This window comes from Petromyzon marinus, chromosome 60 (assembly GCF_048934315.1).
Source record: "Petromyzon marinus isolate PM22_M1 ecotype Great Lakes invasive population chromosome 60, UKy_Petmar_22M1.pri1.0, whole genome shotgun sequence".
NCBI classification, from domain to species: Eukaryota; Metazoa; Chordata; class Hyperoartia; order Petromyzontiformes; family Petromyzontidae; genus Petromyzon; species Petromyzon marinus.
Window position 1 is genome coordinate 1,291,257 of NC_133726.1, and position 15,819 is coordinate 1,307,075.

At 57.0% G+C, this 15,819-nt stretch overlaps 1 protein-coding gene across 2 annotated transcripts in view; it reads right to left on the reverse strand.

Annotated features, from left to right (window-relative positions):
* The window catches only part of LOC116955529 (uncharacterized), a 49,562-nt gene that overhangs the window by 24,061 nt on the left and 9,682 nt on the right, over nt 1-15,819 (reverse strand). The window contains exons 8-10 of one of the 2 annotated variants that reach the window (XM_076053237.1): nt 15,495-15,553; nt 2,373-2,705; nt 799-985 (exon numbers count right to left, since the gene is read on the reverse strand). In XM_076053237.1, coding sequence (XP_075909352.1) covers nt 799-985; nt 2,373-2,705; nt 15,495-15,553 — 579 coding nt within the window. Of the gene's footprint in view, nt 1-798; nt 986-2,372; nt 2,706-15,386; nt 15,554-15,819 lie in introns of both variants that reach the window. The other variant, XM_076053236.1, reaches the window with a different exon arrangement.

Sequence of the window (15,819 nt, forward strand, 5' to 3'; positions counted from 1 at the left end):
TTACCGAATAAAACCAAAGAGTATGAATCCTTGCAGTCACGAAAGCTTCAAATCTAGGACCTATTGTTTTCGTGCCACAAAGGGTGAAACCTATTATTATTTTTCATACTTTGATTCTGGCAAAAAAAGTCCCATGTTATATTACTGCTGCTATCGTTTTTGCATTTCAAGTACAGTACACTCACGATTATCTGCACTAATGAAGGGGAGGACGACCGCGGATAATTCAAAATCGCGTAAAATCTAAAAATATAAATTTTCGGCGAATCTCTATTCCAAAAACTAACGATCGACCGATGGATGCGTGTGCTCATTGATAACAACTTTCCTGTTCCCGCGCAGAACACTCGACCCACTAAGTGGACACCAACAGAGCCACGCCAATCAACATCAATAAAATTCCGCCAACTGTTGTAAAGATATTGCAACTACTGTACTGGAGGAGCGATCACGTGGATGTTAAATTCACCGGAGCAACATATATGTTCGATTTAAGCACGTGACTTGTAACAAACATTTCCAAGAATAACAATGTATGAATGATTTTTAACGTGAATTTCAGAGTTATAAATTTACGTCAAAATCTCAGGTGCGCGGGTTCATCCGAAAATTGGACAATCCGCACGCAGATAATCAAGAGTCGACTTTATTTCACAGACGGGTGTTCTTTTTGTTCACAAGGCCCGGCTATCCGGAGTCCGACTCACCGGGGATTTGCACCCCGCGATTGTAAACACGTCGCTTGCGACTCAACTATCAGGCACCGAAGGTCACGAGGCTCGCCCAGAGGTCACTCACTCGGCTCCGTGGGCAGCTGCAGCTTCCGTAATCCACGACCTCTCCCCCTCCCCCTGCCCCGCGCGGACACACGAGGGGAGGTGCTGCTGCTGCCGCTGCCGGCGAGTCTGATGTGGTCGGGGCTGCCCAGCGGCGACAGCGACGGTACTCCGCTGCCGTCGGTCGATCTCAGCCTCATGGCAGCCGACTGCACTCGCAAGCACAGACAAAGATACCCCCCCTCGTAGCTTCTGCAGGACGTCGGGGCGAGTGCCGTTCGTGAGCGGCCAATTCGTAAGCGCGCGCGCAACCAGTTCCGACTGCACGCGCGACCACAGTGCAACCTGTCACAACTAGACCACAACCAGTCACAACTACACCACAACCATAGTCACGACCACAGTGCAACCAGTCACAACTACACCACAACCACAGTCACGACCACAGTGCAACCAGTCACAACTACACCACAACCACAGTCACAACCACAGTACAACCTGTCACAACTACACCACAACCACAGTCACAACCACAGGGCAACCAGTCACAACTACAACACAACCACAGTCACGACCACAGGGCAACCTGTCACAACTACACCACAACCACAGTCACAACCACAGTGCAACCTGTCACAACTACACCACAACCACAGTCACAACCACAGTGCAACCTGTCACAACTACACCACAACCACAGTCACAACCACAGTACAACCAGTCACAACTACAACACAACCACAGTCACAACCAGCCACAACTACACCACAACCACAGTCACAACCAGCCACAACTACACCACAACCACAGTCACGACCACAGGGCAACGAGTCGCAACTACACCACAACCACAGTCACGACCACAGTGCAACCTGTCACAACTACACCACAACCACAGTGCAACCTGTCACAACTACACCACAGCCACAGTCACGACCACAGTGCAACCTGTCACAACTACACCACAACCACAGTCACAACCACAGTACAACCTGTCACAACTACACCACAACCACAGTGCAACCTGTCACAACTACACCACAACCACAGTCACGACCACAGTACAACCTGTCACAACTACACCACAACCACAGTCACAACCACAGTACAACCTGTCACAACTACACCACAACCACAGTCACAACCACAGGGCAACCAGTCACAACTACACCACAACTACAGTCACGACCACAGGGCAACCTGTCACAACTACACCACAACCACAGTCACAACCACAGTGCAACCAGTCACTACTAGACCACAACCACAGTCACAACCAGTCACAACTACACCACAACCACAGTCACTACTACAGTACAACCTGTCACAACTACACCACAACCACAGTCACAACCACAGGGCAACCAGTCACAACTACACCACAACCACAGTCACAACCAGTCACAACTACACCACAACCACAGTCACAACCACAGTACAACCTGTCACTACTACACCACAACCACCGTCACAACCACAGTGCAACCGCGGTCATGACCGCACGAGCAAGCCGGCCATATTCTCCCGAAATCGCCACAACGTCGGCTCACAACGGGCCATTCTGGTTTCCCAAGGGCCAGGAGGTTGTCCACCGACCTCTACGGCCTGCAGGCGCTCCTCCGGGGACCTGTACGCATTCTGCGCCCGCAGGCTCAGCGTCAGCAGCAGCGGCGACCTCTTGCCGATCGCCGTCAGGTGCTGGTAGTTGCTGGACGTGCCGCTCCCCGACCCGCCAGGACCGATGGCGCCGCCGCCGCCGCCGCCGCCGGTTCCACCGCCGCCCTCGGCCGCTTCCTTGAGCCGCTTGCGCGCCGTGTCGGGGATCACCTTGTGGCATGAGTCGCAGGTCGTGAGGTCCTCGCTCTTCTTGCCACAGTTGTTGCACACCGCCCAGAACTGTTTGTCAGCGCCGTCGAGAGGCGGGCGCAGCTGAGAGAGCGAGAGAGCGAGCGCATTAATATACTGTAGTGACCTCGTCACGCACGGTCCACGACCTCGTCACGCACGGTCCACGACCTCGTCACACACGGTCCGCGACCTCGTCTCAACAAGGTCCGGCGACCTCGTCTCAACAAGGTCCACGACCTCGTCACACACGGTCCACGACCTCGTCACGCACGGTCCACGACCTCGTCACGCACGGTCCACGGCCTCGTCACACAAGGTCCGCGACCTCGTCACGCACGGTCCACGACCTCGTCACGCACGGTCCGCGACCTCGTCTCAACAAGGTCCGGCGACCTCGTCTCAACAAGGTCCACGACCTCGTCACGCACGGTCCACCACCTCGTCACACACGGTCCACGACCTCGTCACACAAGGTCCACGACCTCGTCACGCACGGTCCACGACCTCGTCACACACGGTCCACGACCTCGTCACACAAGGTGCACGACCTCGTCACGCACGGTCCACAACCTCGTCACGCACGGTCCACGACCTTGTCACACACGGTCCGTGACCTCGTCACGCACGGTCCACGACCTCGTCACACACGGTCCACGACCTCGTCTCAACAAGGTCCACGACCTCGTCACGCACGGTCCACGACCTCGTCACACACTGTCCACGACCTCGTCACACACTGTCCACGACCTCGTCACACACTGTCCACGACCTCGTCACACACGGTCCACGACCTCGTCACACACTGTCCACGACCTCGTCACACACTGTCCACGACCTCGTCACGCACTGTCCACGACCTCGTCACGCACGGTCCACGACCTCGTCACACAAGGTCCACGACCTCGTCACACACGGTCCACGACCTCGTCTCAACAAGGTCCACGACCTCGTCACACACGGTCCACGACCTCGTCACACACGGTCCACGACCTCGTCACACACGGTCCACGACCTCGTCACACACGGTCCACGACCTCGTCACACACGGTCCACGACCTCGTCTCAACAAGGTCCACGACCTCGTCACACAAGGTCCACGACCTCGTCTCAACAAGGTCCACGACCTCGTCACACAAGGTCCACGACCTCGTCACACACGGTCCACGACCTCGTCACACAAGGTCCATGACCTCGTCACGCACGGTCCACGACCTCGTCACACAAGGTCCACGACCTCGTCACACACGGTCCACGACCTCGTCACGCACGGTCCACGACCTCGTCTCAACAAGGTCCACGACCTCGTCACACACGGTCCACGACCTCGTCTCAACAAGGTCCACGACCTTGTTGAGACAAGGTCCACGACCTCGTCACACAAGGTCCACGACCTCGTCACACACGGTCCACGACCTCGTCACGCACGGTCCACGACCTCGTCTCAACAAGGTCCACGACCTCGTCACACACGGTCCACGACCTCGTCTCAACAAGGTCCACGACCTTGTTGAGACAAGGTCCACGACCTCGTCACACAAGGTCCACGACCTCGTCACACACGGTCCACGACCTCGTCACGCACGGTCCACGACCTCGTCTCAACAAGGTCCACGACCTCGTCACACACGGTCCACGACCTCGTCTCAACAAGGTCCACGACCTTGTTGAGACAAGGTCCACGACCTCGTCACACAAGGTCCACGACCTCGTCACACACGGTCCACGACCTCGTCACGCACGGTCCACCACCTCGTCGCACACGGACACACGGAGAAACCAATCTCGCACCCATTGAGACACACAGAGACACATAGAGAAACAGAGACCTATAGAGTTACATAGATACTCATAGAGACACAGAAACACAGATACATTAATCACAAGCCACAGTAACGCAATTGTGGCCAAGCAATGCAAACGATGGACCGCATAGTAAACCAACTGAGACACACAGAGACTCAGAGACACAGACTCATAGAGATACGTTAAAGACAAGCCACAGTAGTGTGATTGTGGCCATGCTTCCAACACTACAGAACCACACAGTAAACACCACTGTCATCTGCGCTCCTTCAACGGAGGCCGAGGGAGGACCACACAAACTCTCTCCTCGACATTGGCATCGAGCCCCTTGACGGCACTGCCGCCATTGTCGGCTGCGCACGGTGCGAAAGAAGTTCAGCATATGCCTACGTACATACACACGAGTGTGGGTCTCTATGGGTCCCGGTAGGTTCTCTACGGTTCGATACGTACATGCACATGAGTGTGGGTCTCTATGGGTCTCGGTGGGTTCTCTACGGTTCGATACGTACATGCACGTGAGTGTGGGTCTCTATGGGTCTCGGTAGGGTCTCTACGGTTCGATACGTACATGCACATGAGTGTGGGTCTCTATGGGTCTCGGTGGGTTCTCTATGGGTCTCGGTGGGTTCTCTACGGTTCGATACGTACATGGACATGAGTGTGGGTCTCTATGGGTCCCGGTGGGTTCTCTATGGGTCTCGGTGGGTTCTCTACGGTTCGATACGTACATGGACATGAGTGTGGGTCTCTATGGGTCTCGGTGGGTTCTCTATGGGTCTCGGTGGGTTCTCTATGGGTCTCGGTGGGTTCTCTATGGGTCTCGGTGGGTTCTCTATGGGTCTCGGTGGGTTCTCTATGGGTCTCGGTGGGTTCTCTATGGGTCTCGGTGGGTTCTCTATGGGTCTCGGTGGGTTCTCTATGGGTCTCGGTGGGTTCTCTATGGGTCTCGGTGGGTTCTCTATGGGTCTCGGTGGGTTCTCTATGGGTCTCGGTGGGTTCTCTATGGGTCTCGGTGGGTTCTCTATGGGTCTCGGTGGGTTCTCTATGGGTCTCGGTGGGTTCTCTATGGGTCTCGGTGGGTTCTCTATGGGTCTCGGTGGGTTCTCTATGGGTCTCGGTGGGTTCTCTATGGGTCTCGGTGGGTTCTCTATGGGTCTCGGTGGGTTCTCTATGGGTCTCGGTGGGTTCTCTATGGGTCTCGGTGGGTTCTCTATGGGTCTCGGTGGGTTCTCTATGGGTCTCGGTGGGTTCTCTATGGGTCTCGGTGGGTTCTCTATGGGTCTCGGTGGGTTCTCTATGGGTCTCGGTGGGTTCTCTATGGGTCTCGGTGGGTTCTCTATGGGTCTCGGTGGGTTCTCTATGGGTCTCGGTGGGTTCTCTATGGGTCTCGGTGGGTTCTCTATGGGTCTCGGTGGGTTCTCTATGGGTCTCGGTGGGTTCTCTATGGGTCTCGGTGGGTTCTCTATGGGTCTCGGTGGGTTCTCTATGGGTCTCGGTGGGTTCTCTATGGGTCTCGGTGGGTTCTCTATGGGTCTCGGTGGGTTCTCTATGGGTCTCGGTGGGTTCTCTATGGGTCTCGGTGGGTTCTCTATGGGTCTCGGTGGGTTCTCTATGGGTCTCGGTGGGTTCTCTATGGGTCTCGGTGGGTTCTCTATGGGTCTCGGTGGGTTCTCTATGGGTCTCGGTGGGTTCTCTATGGGTCTCGGTGGGTTCTCTATGGGTCTCGGTGGGTTCTCTATGGGTCTCGGTGGGTTCTCTATGGGTCTCGGTGGGTTCTCTATGGGTCTCGGTGGGTTCTCTATGGGTCTCGGTGGGTTCTCTATGGGTCTCGGTGGGTTCTCTATGGGTCTCGGTGGGTTCTCTATGGGTCTCGGTGGGTTCTCTATGGGTCTCGGTGGGTTCTCTATGGGTCTCGGTGGGTTCTCTATGGGTCTCGGTGGGTTCTCTATGGGTCTCGGTGGGTTCTCTATGGGTCTCGGTGGGTTCTCTATGGGTCTCGGTGGGTTCTCTATGGGTCTCGGTGGGTTCTCTATGGGTCTCGGTGGGTTCTCTATGGGTCTCGGTGGGTTCTCTATGGGTCTCGGTGGGTTCTCTATGGGTCTCGGTGGGTTCTCTATGGGTCTCGGTGGGTTCTCTATGGGTCTCGGTGGGTTCTCTATGGGTCTCGGTGGGTTCTCTATGGGTCTCGGTGGGTTCTCTATGGGTCTCGGTGGGTTCTCTATGGGTCTCGGTGGGTTCTCTATGGGTCTCGGTGGGTTCTCTATGGGTCTCGGTGGGTTCTCTATGGGTCTCGGTGGGTTCTCTATGGGTCTCGGTGGGTTCTCTATGGGTCTCGGTGGGTTCTCTATGGGTCTCGGTGGGTTCTCTATGGGTCTCGGTGGGTTCTCTATGGGTCTCGGTGGGTTCTCTATGGGTCTCGGTGGGTTCTCTATGGGTCTCGGTGGGTTCTCTATGGGTCTCGGTGGGTTCTCTATGGGTCTCGGTGGGTTCTCTATGGGTCTCGGTGGGTTCTCTATGGGTCTCGGTGGGTTCTCTATGGGTCTCGGTGGGTTCTCTATGGGTCTCGGTGGGTTCTCTATGGGTCTCGGTGGGTTCTCTATGGGTCTCGGTGGGTTCTCTATGGGTCTCGGTGGGTTCTCTATGGGTCTCGGTGGGTTCTCTATGGGTCTCGGTGGGTTCTCTATGGGTCTCGGTGGGTTCTCTATGGGTCTCGGTGGGTTCTCTATGGGTCTCGGTGGGTTCTCTATGGGTCTCGGTGGGTTCTCTATGGGTCTCGGTGGGTTCTCTATGGGTCTCGGTGGGTTCTCTATGGGTCTCGGTGGGTTCTCTATGGGTCTCGGTGGGTTCTCTATGGGTCTCGGTGGGTTCTCTATGGGTCTCGGTGGGTTCTCTATGGGTCTCGGTGGGTTCTCTATGGGTCTCGGTGGGTTCTCTATGGGTCTCGGTGGGTTCTCTATGGGTCTCGGTGGGTTCTCTATGGGTCTCGGTGGGTTCTCTATGGGTCTCGGTGGGTTCTCTATGGGTCTCGGTGGGTTCTCTATGGGTCTCGGTGGGTTCTCTATGGGTCTCGGTGGGTTCTCTATGGGTCTCGGTGGGTTCTCTATGGGTCTCGGTGGGTTCTCTATGGGTCTCGGTGGGTTCTCTATGGGTCTCGGTGGGTTCTCTATGGGTCTCGGTGGGTTCTCTATGGGTCTCGGTGGGTTCTCTATGGGTCTCGGCGGTGGGTTCTCTATGGGTCTCGGTGGGTTCTCTATGGGTCTCGGTGGGTTCTCTATGGGTCTCGGTGGGTTCTCTATGGGTCTCGGTGGGTTCTCTATGGGTCTCGGTGGGTTCTCTATGGGTCTCGGTGGGTTCTCTATGGGTCTCGGTGGGTTCTCTATGGGTCTCGGTGGGTTCTCTATGGGTCTCGGTGGGTTCTCTATGGGTCTCGGTGGGTTCTCTATGGGTCTCGGTGGGTTCTCTATGGGTCTCGGTGGGTTCTCTATGGGTCTCGGTGGGTTCTCTATGGGTCTCGGTGGGTTCTCTATGGGTCTCGGTGGGTTCTCTATGGGTCTCGGTGGGTTCTCTATGGGTCTCGGTGGGTTCTCTATGGGTCTCGGTGGGTTCTCTATGGGTCTCGGTGGGTTCTCTATGGGTCTCGGTGGGTTCTCTATGGGTCTCGGTGGGTTCTCTATGGGTCTCGGTGGGTTCTCTATGGGTCTCGGTGGGTTCTCTATGGGTCTCGGTGGGTTCTCTATGGGTCTCGGTGGGTTCTCTATGGGTCTCGGTGGGTTCTCTATGGGTCTCGGTGGGTTCTCTATGGGTCTCGGTGGGTTCTCTATGGGTCTCGGTGGGTTCTCTATGGGTCTCGGTGGGTTCTCTATGGGTCTCGGTGGGTTCTCTATGGGTCTCGGTGGGTTCTCTATGGGTCTCGGTGGGTTCTCTATGGGTCTCGGTGGGTTCTCTATGGGTCTCGGTGGGTTCTCTATGGGTCTCGGTGGGTTCTCTATGGGTCTCGGTGGGTTCTCTATGGGTCTCGGTGGGTTCTCTATGGGTCTCGGTGGGTTCTCTATGGGTCTCGGTGGGTTCTCTATGGGTCTCGGTGGGTTCTCTATGGGTCTCGGTGGGTTCTCTATGGGTCTCGGTGGGTTCTCTATGGGTCTCGGTGGGTTCTCTATGGGTCTCGGTGGGTTCTCTATGGGTCTCGGTGGGTTCTCTATGGGTCTCGGTGGGTTCTCTATGGGTCTCGGTGGGTTCTCTATGGGTCTCGGTGGGTTCTCTATGGGTCTCGGTGGGTTCTCTATGGGTCTCGGTGGGTTCTCTATGGGTCTCGGTGGGTTCTCTATGGGTCTCGGTGGGTTCTCTATGGGTCTCGGTGGGTTCTCTATGGGTCTCGGTGGGTTCTCTATGGGTCTCGGTGGGTTCTCTATGGGTCTCGGTGGGTTCTCTATGGGTCTCGGTGGGTTCTCTATGGGTCTCGGTGGGTTCTCTATGGGTCTCGGTGGGTTCTCTATGGGTCTCGGTGGGTTCTCTATGGGTCTCGGTGGGTTCTCTATGGGTCTCGGTGGGTTCTCTATGGGTCTCGGTGGGTTCTCTATGGGTCTCGGTGGGTTCTCTATGGGTCTCGGTGGGTTCTCTATGGGTCTCGGTGGGTTCTCTATGGGTCTCGGTGGGTTCTCTATGGGTCTCGGTGGGTTCTCTATGGGTCTCGGTGGGTTCTCTATGGGTCTCGGTGGGTTCTCTATGGGTCTCGGTGGGTTCTCTATGGGTCTCGGTGGGTTCTCTATGGGTCTCGGTGGGTTCTCTATGGGTCTCGGTGGGTTCTCTATGGGTCTCGGTGGGTTCTCTATGGGTCTCGGTGGGTTCTCTATGGGTCTCGGTGGGTTCTCTATGGGTCTCGGTGGGTTCTCTATGGGTCTCGGTGGGTTCTCTATGGGTCTCGGTGGGTTCTCTATGGGTCTCGGTGGGTTCTCTATGGGTCTCGGTGGGTTCTCTATGGGTCTCGGTGGGTTCTCTATGGGTCTCGGTGGGTTCTCTATGGGTCTCGGTGGGTTCTCTATGGGTCTCGGTGGGTTCTCTATGGGTCTCGGTGGGTTCTCTATGGGTCTCGGTGGGTTCTCTATGGGTCTCGGTGGGTTCTCTATGGGTCTCGGTGGGTTCTCTATGGGTCTCGGTGGGTTCTCTATGGGTCTCGGTGGGTTCTCTATGGGTCTCGGTGGGTTCTCTATGGGTCTCGGTGGGTTCTCTATGGGTCTCGGTGGGTTCTCTATGGGTCTCGGTGGGTTCTCTATGGGTCTCGGTGGGTTCTCTATGGGTCTCGGTGGGTTCTCTATGGGTCTCGGTGGGTTCTCTATGGGTCTCGGTGGGTTCTCTATGGGTCTCGGTGGGTTCTCTATGGGTCTCGGTGGGTTCTCTATGGGTCTCGGTGGGTTCTCTATGGGTCTCGGTGGGTTCTCTATGGGTCTCGGTGGGTTCTCTATGGGTCTCGGTGGGTTCTCTATGGGTCTCGGTGGGTTCTCTATGGGTCTCGGTGGGTTCTCTATGGGTCTCGGTGGGTTCTCTATGGGTCTCGGTGGGTTCTCTATGGGTCTCGGTGGGTTCTCTATGGGTCTCGGTGGGTTCTCTATGGGTCTCGGTGGGTTCTCTATGGGTCTCGGTGGGTTCTCTATGGGTCTCGGTGGGTTCTCTATGGGTCTCGGTGGGTTCTCTATGGGTCTCGGTGGGTTCTCTATGGGTCTCTGGGTTCTCTATGGGTCTCGGTGGGTTCTCTATGGGTCTCGGTGGGTTCTCTATGGGTCTCGGTGGGTTCTCTATGGGTCTCGGTGGGTTCTCTATGGGTCTCGGTGGGTTCTCTATGGGTCTCGGTGGGTTCTCTATGGGTCTCGGTGGGTTCTCTATGGGTCTCGGTGGGTTCTCTATGGGTCTCGGTGGGTTCTCTATGGGTCTCGGTGGGTTCTCTATGGGTCTCGGTGGGTTCTCTATGGGTCTCGGTGGGTTCTCTATGGGTCTCGGTGGGTTCTCTATGGGTCTCGGTGGGTTCTCTATGGGTCTCGGTGGGTTCTCTATGGGTCTCGGTGGGTTCTCTATGGGTCTCGGTGGGTTCTCTATGGGTCTCGGTGGGTTCTCTATGGGTCTCGGTGGGTTCTCTATGGGTCTCGGTGGGTTCTCTATGGGTCTCGGTGGGTTCTCTATGGGTCTCGGTGGGTTCTCTATGGGTCTCGGTGGGTTCTCTATGGGTCTCGGTGGGTTCTCTATGGGTCTCGGTGGGTTCTCTATGGGTCTCGGTGGGTTCTCTATGGGTCTCGGTGGGTTCTCTATGGGTCTCGGTGGGTTCTCTATGGGTCTCGGTGGGTTCTCTATGGGTCTCGGTGGGTTCTCTATGGGTCTCGGTGGGTTCTCTATGGGTCTCGGTGGGTTCTCTATGGGTCTCGGTGGGTTCTCTATGGGTCTCGGTGGGTTCTCTATGGGTCTCGGTGGGTTCTCTATGGGTCTCGGTGGGTTCTCTATGGGTCTCGGTGGGTTCTCTATGGGTCTCGGTGGGTTCTCTATGGGTCTCGGTGGGTTCTCTATGGGTCTCGGTGGGTTCTCTATGGGTCTCGGTGGGTTCTCTATGGGTCTCGGTGGGTTCTCTATGGGTCTCGGTGGGTTCTCTATGGGTCTCGGTGGGTTCTCTATGGGTCTCGGTGGGTTCTCTATGGGTCTCGGTGGGTTCTCTATGGGTCTCGGTGGGTTCTCTATGGGTCTCGGTGGGTTCTCTATGGGTCTCGGTGGGTTCTCTATGGGTCTCGGTGGGTTCTCTATGGGTCTCGGTGGGTTCTCTATGGGTCTCGGTGGGTTCTCTATGGGTCTCGGTGGGTTCTCTATGGGTCTCGGTGGGTTCTCTATGGGTCTCGTGGGTTCTCTATGGGTCTCGGTGGGTTCTCTATGGGTCTCGGTGGGTTCTCTATGGGTCTCGGTGGGTTCTCTATGGGTCTCTGTGGGTTCTCTATGGGTCTCGGTGGGTTCTCTATGGGTCTCGGTGGGTTCTCTATGGGTCTCGGTGGGTTCTCTATGGGTCTCGGTGGGTTCTCTATGGGTCTCGGTGGGTTCTCTATGGGTCTCGGTGGGTTCTCTATGGGTCTCGGTGGGTTCTCTATGGGTCTCGGTGGGTTCTCTATGGGTCTCGGTGGGTTCTCTATGGGTCTCGGTGGGTTCTCTATGGGTCTCGGTGGGTTCTCTATGGGTCTCGGTGGGTTCTCTATGGGTCTCGGTGGGTTCTCTATGGGTCTCGGTGGGTTCTCTATGGGTCTCGGTGGGTTCTCTATGGGTCTCGGTGGGTTCTCTATGGGTCTCGGTGGGTTCTCTATGGGTCTCGGTGGGTTCTCTATGGGTCTCGGTGGGTTCTCTATGGGTCTCGGTGGGTTCTCTATGGGTCTCGGTGGGTTCTCTATGGGTCTCGGTGGGTTCTCTATGGGTCTCGGTGGGTTCTCTATGGGTCTCGGTGGGTTCTCTATGGGTCTCGGTGGGTTCTCTATGGGTCTCGGTGGGTTCTCTATGGGTCTCGGTGGGTTCTCTATGGGTCTCGGTGGGTTCTCTATGGGTCTCGGTGGGTTCTCTATGGGTCTCGGTGGGTTCTCTATGGGTCTCGGTGGGTTCTCTATGGGTCTCGGTGGGTTCTCTATGGGTCTCGGTGGGTTCTCTATGGGTCTCGGTGGGTTCTCTATGGGTCTCGGTGGGTTCTCTATGGGTCTCGGTGGGTTCTCTATGGGTCTCGGTGGGTTCTCTATGGGTCTCGGTGGGTTCTCTATGGGTCTCGGTGGGTTCTCTATGGGTCTCGGTGGGTTCTCTATGGGTCTCGGTGGGTTCTCTATGGGTCTCGGTGGGTTCTCTATGGGTCTCGGTGGGTTCTCTATGGGTCTCGGTGGGTTCTCTATGGGTCTCGGTGGGTTCTCTATGGGTCTCGGTGGGTTCTCTATGGGTCTCGGTGGGTTCTCTATGGGTCTCGGTGGGTTCTCTATGGGTCTCGGTGGGTTCTCTATGGGTCTCGGTGGGTTCTCTATGGGTCTCGGTGGGTTCTCTATGGGTCTCGGTGGGTTCTCTATGGGTCTCGGTGGGTTCTCTATGGGTCTCGGTGGGTTCTCTATGGGTCTCGGTGGGTTCTCTATGGGTCTCGGTGGGTTCTCTATGGGTCTCGGTGGGTTCTCTATGGGTCTCGGTGGGTTCTCTATGGGTCTCGGTGGGTTCTCTATGGGTCTCGGTGGGTTCTCTATGGGTCTCGGTGGGTTCTCTATGGGTCTCGGTGGGTTCTCTATGGGTCTCGGTGGGTTCTCTATGGGTCTCGGTGGGTTCTCTATGGGTCTCGGTGGGTTCTCTATGGGTCTCGGTGGGTTCTCTATGGGTCTCGGTGGGTTCTCTATGGGTCTCGGTGGGTTCTCTATGGGTCTCGGTGGGTTCTCTATGGGTCTCGGTGGGTTCTCTATGGGTCTCGGTGGGTTCTCTATGGGTCTCGGTGGGTTCTCTATGGGTCTCGGTGGGTTCTCTATGGGTCTCGGTGGGTTCTCTATGGGTCTCGGTGGGTTCTCTATGGGTCTCGGTGGGTTCTCTATGGGTCTCGGTGGGTTCTCTATGGGTCTCGGTGGGTTCTCTATGGGTCTCGGTGGGTTCTCTATGGGTCTCGGTGGGTTCTCTATGGGTCTCGGTGGGTTCTCTATGGGTCTCGGTGGGTTCTCTATGGGTCTCGGTGGGTTCTCTATGGGTCTCGGTGGGTTCTCTATGGGTCTCGGTGGGTTCTCTATGGGTCTCGGTGGGTTCTCTATGGGTCTCGGTGGGTTCTCTATGGGTCTCGGTGGGTTCTCTATGGGTCTCGGTGGGTTCTCTATGGGTCTCGGTGGGTTCTCTATGGGTCTCGGTGGGTTCTCTATGGGTCTCGGTGGGTTCTCTATGGGTCTCGGTGGGTTCTCTATGGGTCTCGGTGGGTTCTCTATGGGTCTCGGTGGGTTCTCTATGGGTCTCGGTGGGTTCTCTATGGGTCTCGGTGGGTTCTCTATGGGTCTCGGTGGGTTCTCTATGGGTCTCGGTGGGTTCTCTATGGGTCTCGGTGGGTTCTCTATGGGTCTCGGTGGGTTCTCTATGGGTCTCGGTGGGTTCTCTATGGGTCTCGGTGGGTTCTCTATGGGTCTCGGTGGGTTCTCTATGGGTCTCGGTGGGTTCTCTATGGGTCTCGGTGGGTTCTCTATGGGTCTCGGTGGGTTCTCTATGGGTCTCGGTGGGTTCTCTATGGGTCTCGGTGGGTTCTCTATGGGTCTCGGTGGGTTCTCTATGGGTCTCGGTGGGTTCTCTATGGGTCTCGGTGGGTTCTCTATGGGTCTCGGTGGGTTCTCTATGGGTCTCGGTGGGTTCTCTATGGGTCTCGGTGGGTTCTCTATGGGTCTCGGTGGGTTCTCTATGGGTCTCGGTGGGTTCTCTATGGGTCTCGGTGGGTTCTCTATGGGTCTCGGTGGGTTCTCTATGGGTCTCGGTGGGTTCTCTATGGGTCTCGGTGGGTTCTCTATGGGTCTCGGTGGGTTCTCTATGGGTCTCGGTGGGTTCTCTATGGGTCTCGGTGGGTTCTCTATGGGTCTCGGTGGGTTCTCTATGGGTCTCGGTGGGTTCTCTATGGGTCTCGGTGGGTTCTCTATGGGTCTCGGTGGGTTCTCTATGGGTCTCGGTGGGTTCTCTATGGGTCTCGGTGGGTTCTCTATGGGTCTCGGTGGGTTCTCTATGGGTCTCGGTGGGTTCTCTATGGGTCTCGGTGGGTTCTCTATGGGTCTCGGTGGGTTCTCTATGGGTCTCGGTGGGTTCTCTATGGGTCTCGGTGGGTTCTCTATGGGTCTCGGTGGGTTCTCTATGGGTCTCGGTGGGTTCTCTATGGGTCTCGGTGGGTTCTCTATGGGTCTCGGTGGGTTCTCTATGGGTCTCGGTGGGTTCTCTATGGGTCTCGGTGGGTTCTCTATGGGTCTCGGTGGGTTCTCTATGGGTCTCGGTGGGTTCTCTATGGGTCTCGGTGGGTTCTCTATGGGTCTCGGTGGGTTCTCTATGGGTCTCGGTGGGTTCTCTATGGGTCTCGGTGGGTTCTCTATGGGTCTCGGTGGGTTCTCTATGGGTCTCGGTGGGTTCTCTATGGGTCTCGGTGGGTTCTCTATGGGTCTCGGTGGGTTCTCTATGGGTCTCGGTGGGTTCTCTATGGGTCTCGGTGGGTTCTCTATGGGTCTCGGTGGGTTCTCTATGGGTCTCGGTGGGTTCTCTATGGGTCTCGGTGGGTTCTCTATGGGTCTCGGTGGGTTCTCTATGGGTCTCGGTGGGTTCTCTATGGGTCTCGGTGGGTTCTCTATGGGTCTCGGTGGGTTCTCTATGGGTCTCGGTGGGTTCTCTATGGGTCTCGGTGGGTTCTCTATGGGTCTCGGTGGGTTCTCTATGGGTCTCGGTGGGTTCTCTATGGGTCTCGGTGGGTTCTCTATGGGTCTCGGTGGGTTCTCTATGGGTCTCGGTGGGTTCTCTATGGGTCTCGGTGGGTTCTCTATGGGTCTCGGTGGGTTCTCTATGGGTCTCGGTGGGTTCTCTATGGGTCTCGGTGGGTTCTCTATGGGTCTCGGTGGGTTCTCTATGGGTCTCGGTGGGTTCTCTATGGGTCTCTGGGTTGTCTATGGCTCTATAAAAGCCACTGGGAGCTTTGCACTGCTTTTCGTCCTTAGTTTGTTGCCCTTCTACCACCCCCCCACCCACACCTCAGATTAGCGCGGTTGGCTACGTACGGCGCGAAAGAAGTTCAACGTACACACACACACTCACACATGGCGCAGGAGCAACTGGCGCTAGTTCACAGTGCAGCACGGAGCACGGAGCGCGGAGCGCGGGGCAAGGGGCAAGGGGCAAGGGGCAAGGGGGCAAGGGGCAAGGGGCAAGGGGCAAGGGGGCAAGGGGGCAAGGGGCAAGGGGCAAGGGGCGGCGCGTCCCTCTCACCGCCGAGCGGTGAGCGGTGACGCTGGCGGATGCCGGCTCCGTGGGCGTGCCGGGGGAGAGCAGCACGCCCCCCGCCGTCACGTCCCTGCCGCCCCGCTTGAAAATCACCTTGCGGCAAAACTCGGACGCCTTCTCCACGCTGGCGGCGGCGGCGTCCAGGGCGTCGTCTGCACGCACGAGGGCGGGGGGGGGGGCGGAGGGGTGGGTGGGGTGGGGGGCGGAGGGGTGGGTGGGGTGGGGGGAAGACGCACGCAAGGGCGTCAGAAGTTTCGTCAGGTTTATTTTTGTTGCAGCAGGCGAGAAGTCACGGGGCCCAGGAGAGAGTGGGGGAGGAGGAGGTTGGGGGGGGGGGGGGAATCTCGTTTGCAAGAGTGAGATGTTAACTACCTCGCCTGGTATGCAGGAGGTCGTGGGTTGGACCCCGAGCATGAGG